We start from the raw sequence: 9933 nt of genomic DNA, 5'->3' as shown, positions 1-9933 counted from the left end.
AACACTTTGTATTTAAGAGAAAAAGTGAATTGCTTTGCCAATTATTTTGCTGTATTACTTTAGTACCTTGATGCAAACACAATGCATGTTTTGGAATATTTTTTCATAGGCTTCCTTCTTTTCACTCTGTCAATTAGATTAGTATTGTGGAGTAATTACAATGTTATGATTCATCTTCAGTTTTCTCCAATCCCAGCCATTGATATTTGTAACTGTTTTAAAGTCACCAAGGAAATCCCTGGGCGTTTTCCTTCCTCTCCGGCAATTGATACTGTATAGGAAGGACACCTGTATATCTGTAGTGACTGGGTGTATTGATATACCATCCAAAGCTTGATTCATAATTTCACCATGCTCAAAGTGATATTCATGTCACGTTCTGACCTTAGTTCCTTTGTTTTGTCTTTTGTTTTAGTATGGTCAGGGCGTGAGTTGGGTGGGTTGTCTATGTTAGTTTGTCTATGATTTTCTATTTCTGTGTTTGGCCTGGTATGGTTCTCAATCAGAGGCAGCTGTCAATCGTTGTCCCTGATTGAGAACCATATTTAGGTAGCCTGTTTTCCATTGTGTTTTGTGGGTGGTTGTTTCCTGTTTAGTGTTTTTGGTTCACCTTTCAGGACTGTTTGTTTGTTTGTTTGTTTGTTTGTTTGTTTGTTTGTTTGTTTGTTTGTCGTGTTTGTTGTTTTGTCTAGTGTTGCATATTTAATTAAATAATATGAATACTTACCACGCTGCACCTTGGTCCTCTCCTTCCCCAGACGACAAGCGTTACAATTCATTGTCAGGTTAAAAACGTTTTTTTTTGCACCCATCTACCAATAGATGACCTTCTTTGCGAGGCATTGGAAAACATTTTTTATTACATGTTCAGCTCAGTATCAATGTTTCTTTCTTTTGATTAGATTTAAAATAGTCTTTCAAAGTTTAGATGTAAAACCATTATCTCCCTAGACCTGCTCCCATGTGTTATCTCGTGCGTAGCCTATGCATAGGCTAATGTTGTTACATCACTTGGCTGCCAGCAGCAGCATCCGCTCAGAGGGTCCGCCTTTGAGGAGCATCAGCTAGAGCTTGTCCATATTGTGCATCTACAACATCTTAAATCGGCTGAGTCACATCTACACCGGCGATTTCAGTTATAACAATAAAATACGACCATCAACAAGGATTAAAATAAAAAACGTTAGCAGGTAAGGGTTGATGTATTAGTCAATGTCATATACAAGTTTATCGTTCTTATTATGATAAAAATGGATACTACAAAGGATGTTTTATTTGCGAGCGCTCCTTCTGGTATCCTATAATGAAATTAACAAAATAATCCACGTTCCATATCTATGTTATCAATTGCAGTGTGTTTGAAATGCAGGCGTGTTTTTGTTTCAGCTCAGGAATGATTGGCTACGTTAAGATAAAACTAAAACAATCATATGCCATTCATAATTTAGACGGCGCATAGGCCTACATGTATTCATCATACAATCACTATTGAACGCCCTGTCCTTCTCCGAACAGGTTTTACACCCTATCGTCTCGAAAAATGGTTAAATTGGGGAATAATTTAAGTGACAAAAACAACGCCAAAACCGTCTCAGAAGATGGATTCGACACCATTCCCCTCATAACACCCTTAGATGCCAGTCAACTGCAGTTCCCTGTACTCGACAAGGTAATATTTATTCGAGTGAATTGAAAGCCTATTGGTGCAGTATATCTACTCCACCCATCGTCAATGTTTTTATGGAGTTTTTTTTTTTACAGGATGAAGTAATATGAATGTGACCAACTAAGGATCCAATAGAAATAAACGTGTCAATGTAACCACTATTTTGTCAATAGCCTCAAATAAAAATCTATCAATCTATTCACCATTACACACATGAAGGATATAGCCTACAAATGTTACACCTTCGTGCAGGCCTATGATCAGCATTATTTATTTACATCTTGGCATTTGCCATTGTGTTTCAGGTGGTGGTAAAGACCAAAACAGACTATGATGGGGAGCACAAGAAGAGCAAGCTGCACTCCCCCAAGATAGCAGCATTCTCAATAAGCATCATTGAAGGGGTATCTGAGCGATTTAAAGTAAGATATGTTTTCTTGTTCTTCACCCAAACCCAAGCCCCCCTTGATTAATCCAACTGTTGCCATGGCAATGGTCTTGTAATTGTCGTGTCTCACTCAGTTTTTTTTTCTCAGTTTTTTTTTAGTTAACCTTTATTTAACTAGGCAAGTCAGATAAGAACAAATTCTTATTTACAATGACGGCCTACCAAAAGGCAAAAGGCCTCCTGCGGGGACGGGGGCTGAGATTAAAAATAAATTAAATACAAATATAGAACAAAACACACATCACTACAAGAGAGACAACACAACAGTACATAACGAGTGACCTAAGACAACAACATAGCATGGCAGCAACAGATGAGTTTACATAGAGGTCTTTGAGAAGCAAATTGCTAGGCTACAGATCACCTGAAGAAGCCATACCTGCTCACTATCTAAGAGTGGTCCATCAAAAACATTGGTGCGAATGCATTCCATGACATCCCATAGCACAATTGATTTCTATATGTGTAGTGCTCAAATGCTCTTTGTGGTATTTTCCAGCTCGCTATGCTGATATCTTTGTATCTGAAGTCTTAAGGCATAATCTGTTATCAGATAGGGCAAGACATTTACTTTTCTGTAGGCAATATGCACACTGTAGTTGAAAGGGACATTCCCTACCTGGTTTCTTTCTTGTCTGGCTCCATGCTGGTTTTGCAGAGCAGCCCTTGATATCAATTCTTTAATGATTTCCGCAAGATGTTTCTAACTCTAATAGAGAAATATGACATCATCTACATCCTGGAAAATCAGAAGGAACTCTTAGTAAACCTCAGTGTCAATAAAAATCGCTGATATAATACACTAAGTTTGGGCCCATGATCAAGACAAAATCAGGTCCCATATTTATAAAGTGTTCCAGAGTAGGATTGCTGATCTAGGACCAGTTTTGCCTTTTTTATTACACTGGTCTTAGTACAGCACTCCTTCTCTGAGACGCTTTAAGAATACGGGCCCAGGCCTCATAGCTGAGGTTGGCATATTTGACAAAGTGATTTTCCTGACAACTCTCTCCCACTCCCCGCCTCCTCAGTTCCTTGAAACGCCTGTAGCCATTGCATAATACCCTGGAGATGCCAGTGCAATGTACTTTTACTCTTTTAAAGACATCATGAGTCTCACTCTGTTCGGTCTAACGTCCAATACCTATTCCCTAATCAAACCCTTAGACATGTCTTGATGAGTCCCAGTAGAGCTGAAGTAATAGGATAGGTGCAATTAGCCCTCTGGCCCCATATTCATAAAGTGATTCAGAGTAGGAAAGCTGATCTAGGATCAGATCGCCCCCTGTCAATGTAAACTTATTCATTATGATCTAAAAGGGAAAACTGTTCCTGGATCAGCATGCCTACTCCTTCTACTGAGACGCTTTATAAATACGGGCCATGAAATAATTGGATTGGTAGAGGCGAAATAGTAATAACTCCGCCTATCCCTGTGGTTGGGCAAATGCAGATTCTGTCATATTTCTTACACCCATCTAGTTCAGTAATCTACCACAGAGTAGTATCTAGTGGCTAGCTGTCTAGGGATTGATTTGGGCTTGGGCATAGTGTGACCTATCAGTAACCCAGAGATGATGTTTGTGTCTCTCATCTTCCTAGGTCACTCTGCTAGTGATTTGTGCTTTGGCATTTCTGGTCTGCGTGATGTTTCTGGTGGTCTATAAAGTCTACCAGTATGAGCAGCCCTGTCCAGATGGCTTCATGTACACGGTAAGCTACTACAGTAAGCATCCCACTGGGCACACACTGGTTGAATCAACATTGTTTAAATGTAATTTGTCAGCGTATTGTGACGTGGAATCAATGTGGAAAATGCATTGGATTTGAAAAAAGTCATCAACCTCGGCTCGGTTTCCCGATAGTGATGGAATTTAGGCTTATGGACCTTAGGCTTAACTATGCATCATAAAAATAACTTCTGAAGATGTCACACCCGTTTCCCAAAACAACACGCAGTGCACTCGTTACAAAGTTAAACTTAACTGAGTCGCTTCAGGAGCTGTATTGTGCTGAAAATGATTCCAGAATATAGGCTAAAGAGCTCCCTGTTGCTCTTAAATTGTTTATGGTTATTTCTTTACACAATAGTTTTCCCATCATGAGAATAAATGTTCTGTAGTCTATTATGTATGTAAGTGTTTGTATTATGTTTGTCATGTGTTATAAGTGTTTACTCGTACCATTTTTGTAAGCAATCTTTAATTAAGTAAAATCTGAATTTTTCAGTTTGTCTAAACTGTGAGCCAGAATGAATAAAAGTTGTTTGTTTGCTATAGACAATATCAACTTGACCTAAAAATAGGATATGATGACAATGGTTTTCGTAATTGCTCAACAAATCATTGTAGCCTAATGTCAGGCAGGAATTGGGCTTCAAGTAGGCCTAACAGATATTCTACAATTAAATCATTAAACAAATAGAATAATTAAACATGAAGTAGCAAGTTAAGCGACTTTACTATAGACCTAATATGTTGACCTTTAGGTTATTGTTTAGGTTACATCGAAATGCGTCAGCTTCTAGATAATAGTAGCCTATAGGCCTAATAGATACGAATATGGAATAGACTCAGATGTAGCCTAATGGCTTAATGCTAGGTAGGTCTATCAATTGCACATGAAAGTGCTGTCAACCATTTAACCTAAATATATAATAGCTAGATTATTATGCTATTTCAGTTTTCATTAAAAAAAAGCAAATTTATCCTTGCTTTGCTTGGTTAAAACATTGCACACTTTTTAGGCCATTCAACGATGACGTTTTCGGCGGTCACAGAGAGACAGATAAACATCTTCATTCTATGTTTAGCTGAGATTTTCTGTGTGTAAAGTGGGTAAATGGTGATCTAATGATGCACTTAGCTGTTCTACGAGGGGTCTGAGGCAGGCATTAGATTACGAGCAATTTCAAGTACAGCGTTAATAAAGACAGTTTTGGGAAACGGCTCAGAAGTTTTAAGGATTAACTTAGCCTTAAGATGCTTTTGGGAAACCGGGCCCAGGATTGTTTTCATCTCATTTCAACCAGCATTGTAAACATTGAAATTAGGGTAAAACGTCAACTTAAATTCATTGACTTAACCTGATTAACAAGTTTTTACATCAATCTAATTCCAACATAATCATCAGAACTATGTATATGTTGAAATTGCATTGACAATTCCATGTAGAAATGTTTATTTAAAAAAAATCCTACATCAATATATATTGGGTGGTTGAAGTTCTGTAGAATTTCATATTTGATTAGACATTTGACCTTGTTTCACTGTTGATAGTAAAATTATATTTGAATCAACGTCATTGTTTCAACATCATTCTATCAACCGAAATAAATAGATATATTTAAATCAAATGTGAAGCTACAGTCCAATAATTCCTGACTGAACAGGGACTCCTACTGGAATATGAGGAGTAATGCACTTCAGTGAGAATAAATCTACCATCCATTCATACCTCTATGTTTCCTGTCTAGCTTTGGAAACAAGCTGTGTTCAATTCAGCTGAGATATAATGTTAACACATTTAGACATTGATCAGCTTTCATACTCTTTTGCGTAGACAACCTAAATGACACTGCATAGGTGAAAATAGAGCATGAACGATATGGGATTTTTGGATCCGATATCGATTCAAATTTTAGAGTGGAAATATTTGCAGATAACACATATCTGCCAATATGTCTATTATTATAGCTAGAATAAAAATAAAACATTTTTCTGTATGGATTGTGCTTAAAACAGCCCTTCGACAATACTCAGAAAGCTGATTTCTTACATTTGAAGAAATTACATTAATATAAGTGCCACACAGAATTTAGGTGCACCAGAAAGCTGAGATTATTTAATGGAAAAACTGTTACTCTAGTGAAAGGAGGATAAACTGCACTGATTCCAGCAAAAATATTTTTCTCAGGGCTCTGAAAACTGAGCTACCTCATCCTGGGTAACGACATAGGACACATTTTCAATGTATTGCTATTTAGCTATGTTTTCATCAATTGTAAGGCTATTGCCACTGAATTCTGGTAGTTGTCACTTGAAAGGAAAAATATCAATCACAAAATGCGCCGCTGGCACAGCGTTGCCTCAGTGATAGGTCCTTGCTATCTGGCATCCTTGGGTTGTCCCTACTCCATTGAAGTTGACATTTAAAATGGTTACGGTTCGGGTTTAACATATGTATGTCCTAAGGATCCCAGATATCACTAACCCTCCATGAACGCCGTCAAGTACACAGCTAGTTATCTGGCTAGTTAGTTAGCACGCGTCATGGAAATGGCGATTAGTGAAACGTGAATTTGAACCAGTGCCTATCAAGTGACAATGAGTCCATACATCAAAACGTAGCTACGAAGCGCTACTTTGTAACCTGCTATGTTTTTTTTAGTGTCTCTGAAAAAATTTGAATGACAGATCTTGAGGAAGACCCTTTGCAAAGAGCAAATATAACACCAGATTTCGCTGGCTTCACTAAAGGGCTGTAGTGTCCTGTCTTGCTGTTGCGCACCAAAGCAAGATAGGCTTATAGCCATGCAAAGAGTGCCCTCTTCAGGACAAATAATAAAATGCAACAACAACAAGCATTTAATTCCATTAAAAAAATAAGAACTTTTCTCCGCATTTTATATCGGTCATTCTCGGTGGATTAAACGGCGATACAAATACATCGGTAAAAACCGAGAATGACGTTTCTTACTTTTTTTTCTAACGTTTCTTACACAAGCTGTATGTGAAAGTAAATTCGGAGGGAGGTTGGATTTATCTAGGCTACATTGACATCTGATTTGCCCAAAAGACAATCATTGGTTCATGGCATATGGATGATCCATGGATGATTGGATCTTTCGAAGTAGTTACCATTAGCCCTATAAATGGGATGCCAAATTCATGATATTAGTAGAAAACTTTTACCTTTGGATATTATCTCTGGTATTCATTATAAGTGGCCCGATTAAGAAATCATAGGCTCTGGGGCTCTTTTTTTTGGCTGTTACCTGTATGTGCTTGTCATAAAATTTAATCCAGTTCTTTTTTTTATGTTTTAGAAACAATACTATGCTCTCTGCTGTATTTTGAACATTGAAAGTGGGCTCATGTCGGTTTTTAAAATTATTATTCTCTGCCTCGGGCCCACATACACTTGTGTAAGAAAAGTTAGTTACTTTTAACTATTCAATGTTATGTAGGTAGTCTATGCAAATGAGTATGGAAGCTGATCAATGTCTGAACATGTTGACATGATAGCTCAGCCGAAACGTACACAGCTTGTTTCCCAAGCCAAGCAGGGTACATACAGTGCATTCGGAAAGTATTGACTTTTTCAGACCCCTTGACTTTTTCCAAATTGTGTTGCGTTAACGGCCTTATTCTCAAATGTATTAAATTGTTTGTTTTTCCCGCCATCAATCTACACACAATATCCCATAATGACAAAGTAAAAGCAGGTCTTTGGATATTTTTGCAAACTTACACAAAATATGAACTGAAATATTACATTTACATAAGTATTCAGACCCTTTAATCAGCACTTTGTTGAAGCACCATTGGCAGCGATTACAGCCTCGAGTCTTCTTGGGTAGGACGCAACAAGTTTGGCACACCTGTATTTGGGGAGTTTCTCCCATTCTTCTCTACAGATCCTCTCAAGTTCTGTCAGGTTGGATGGGGAGCATTACTGAACAGCTATTTTCAGGTCTCTCCAGAGATGTTCGATCGGCTTCAAGTCCGGGCTCTGGCTTGTCGAAGAGTCCCGAAGAGAGTCCCAAAGCCACTCCTCCATTGTCTTGGCTGTGTGCTTAGGGTTGTTGTCCTGTTGGAAGGTGAACCTTCTTCCCAGTCTAAGATCCTGAGTGCCCTGGAGCAGGTTTTCATCAAGGATCTCTCTGTACTTTGCTCCGTTCATCTTTCCCTCGATCCTGACTAGTCTCCCAGTTCCTGCCGCTGAAAAACATCCTCACTGCATGATCCTGCCACCACTATGCTTCAACATAGGGATGATGCCAGGTTTCCTTCAGATGTGACGCTTGGCATTCAAGCCAAAGAGTTCAATCTTGGATTCATCAGACCAGACAATCTTGTTTCTCATGGTCTGAGAGACCTTTGGGTGCCTTTTGACAAACTCCAAGCGGGCTGTCATGTGCCTTTTACTGAAGAGTGGCTTCCATCAGGCCACTCTACCATAAAGTCCTGATTGGTGGAGTGCTGCAGAGATGGTTGTCCTTCTGTAAGGTTTTCCCATCTCCACAGAGGAACTCTGGAGCTCTGTCAGAGTGACTATCGGGTTCTTGGTCACATCCCCGACCATGGCTCCCCCTTATTGCTCAGTTTGGCCTGGCAGCCAGCTCTCGGAAGAGTCTTGGTGGTTCAAAACTTCTTCCATTTAAGAATGATGGAAACAATGACGTTGATTAAAACATACAATTTGACTCTCAACATTGAAACATGGTAAAATAAAATGTCTAATCAAATATAAAATGAAACAACTTCAACCACCCAACGTTTCAATGTTTAATTTAACGCAATTTTAATGTATACATGGTTCTGAAGATTATGTTGAAATTTGATTGACGTAACAACCTGTTCGTCAGGTTTAGTCAATATAATTAAGTTTTACTCTTATTTCAATGCTTACGACGCTGGTTGAAATAAGATGGAAAAAGGCGCTGGCAGATTATATTTAAAAAAAATCTAATGTATTTTTCCACGTTGATTCCACATCACAATGCATTGATAAATTATGTTGGAACAACCCGTGTTTGCCCAGTGGGATGCCTCTTGTAGGTACCAATGAAGACCTTCTTTCAAACAAAATGCAGCATACAGTTGCACTTGCAAGACAGAACTTGAATCAATTCTCCTTTTTTAAAATATTATTGGCACCTTGATGTTATCTTCTTTTCAGTAACGACAACAACAGGTTTTCACAAGCACTTCCAGGTCTTATCTTGTCCACATTTTTAGAGTTCTGCCTCTTGTTCCTATGCTAAAATCGCTCTCTCCCTCTTGCAGCAAGGTCGGTGCATGCCGACGGGGATATACGGCTACTACCCCCCTGGTGGTCGCGGGCGTCTCTTCACCATCATCAACCACTACAACATGGCCAAGCAGACCATCACCCGGTCCGTGTCCCCGTGGATGACCGTCATGTCAGAGGAGAAGGTCACCCAGCAGGAGACCGAGACCCACCAGAAGCTGGCCTAATCCACTGGGCTGTATTCAGAGAGTTGAAACGTTAAGAATGTTACAGATACAATTGCAATGAATAGAGCTGACCTGATGCCCAATTCTACATGAGCGCTAATCATATGTGTGCTACAAAATGTGTTTCTATCTCAGCGTTCTGTAACGTTGCAGCCTTCTGTACTAGGATCACCATCTAGCCGTGAAAAACTCCAAATCTGGAAAAGCGTTGGAGATAAAATGATTGTTCCTGAGCTGCACCAGTTTTAATTGTTATTGTAGAACTGCAATATATCAGAAAAAGTATTGTTTTAAATCAGTTCAATTATTTTACAGATGCCTTTGTGTAAGCAGACTGGAATAGGGGTTGGAGAGATATTGGTTTTGCTTGAATAGCATCCGCGGTTAGTTAAAATTATTTGAGGGGAGAACACGCACACGTCTTGCCACATACTCGTTGACAAAACTTATTTTTACACAAACGTAAAATGGGGAATAAATATAAACTGACTGAACCATCTAGTGTCTGTGGAGCTGGTTTAACCACACATGCACGCATGACTTTACAAGGCTTCTGCATTTCACACAAGCAGACTGTCTTTGTTACAAAAATACATATGAAGTACTGTCAGAGAATG

At 38.9% G+C, this 9933-nt stretch overlaps 1 protein-coding gene across 1 annotated transcript; it reads left to right on the top strand.

Moving 5' to 3' along the window:
- The first annotated feature begins 1079 nt into the window (after positions 1 to 1079).
- LOC139369728 (neuronal vesicle trafficking-associated protein 1-like) lies at positions 1080 to 9928 on the top strand. Its single transcript, XM_071108988.1, has 5 exons — positions 1080 to 1190; positions 1516 to 1669; positions 1972 to 2088; positions 3717 to 3827; positions 9125 to 9928. The coding sequence occupies exons 2-5, from the start codon at positions 1541 to 1543 to the stop codon at positions 9314 to 9316; spliced, it is 549 nt and encodes a 182-aa protein (XP_070965089.1). The 5' UTR covers positions 1080 to 1190; positions 1516 to 1540; the 3' UTR covers positions 9317 to 9928.
- Positions 9929 to 9933: the final 5 nt, after the last annotated feature.

This window comes from Oncorhynchus clarkii, chromosome 17 (genome assembly GCF_045791955.1).
Source record: "Oncorhynchus clarkii lewisi isolate Uvic-CL-2024 chromosome 17, UVic_Ocla_1.0, whole genome shotgun sequence".
Classification (NCBI taxonomy): domain Eukaryota; kingdom Metazoa; phylum Chordata; class Actinopteri; order Salmoniformes; family Salmonidae; genus Oncorhynchus; species Oncorhynchus clarkii.
This window is presented reverse-complemented; position numbering and strand designations above follow the sequence as displayed.

Bases quoted from the DNA above. Each gene is read 5' to 3' on its own strand.
- LOC139369728 (XM_071108988.1), top strand. From the start codon at position 1,541: ATGGTTAAATTGGGGAATAATTTAAGTGACAAAAACAACGCCAAAACC. The intron at 2,089-3,716 runs GTAAGATATGTT...TCATCTTCCTAG, and splicing joins GGGTATCTGAGCGATTTAAA to GTCACTCTGCTAGTGATTTG. The intron at 3,828-9,124 runs GTAAGCTACTAC...TCCCTCTTGCAG, and splicing joins CAGATGGCTTCATGTACACG to CAAGGTCGGTGCATGCCGAC.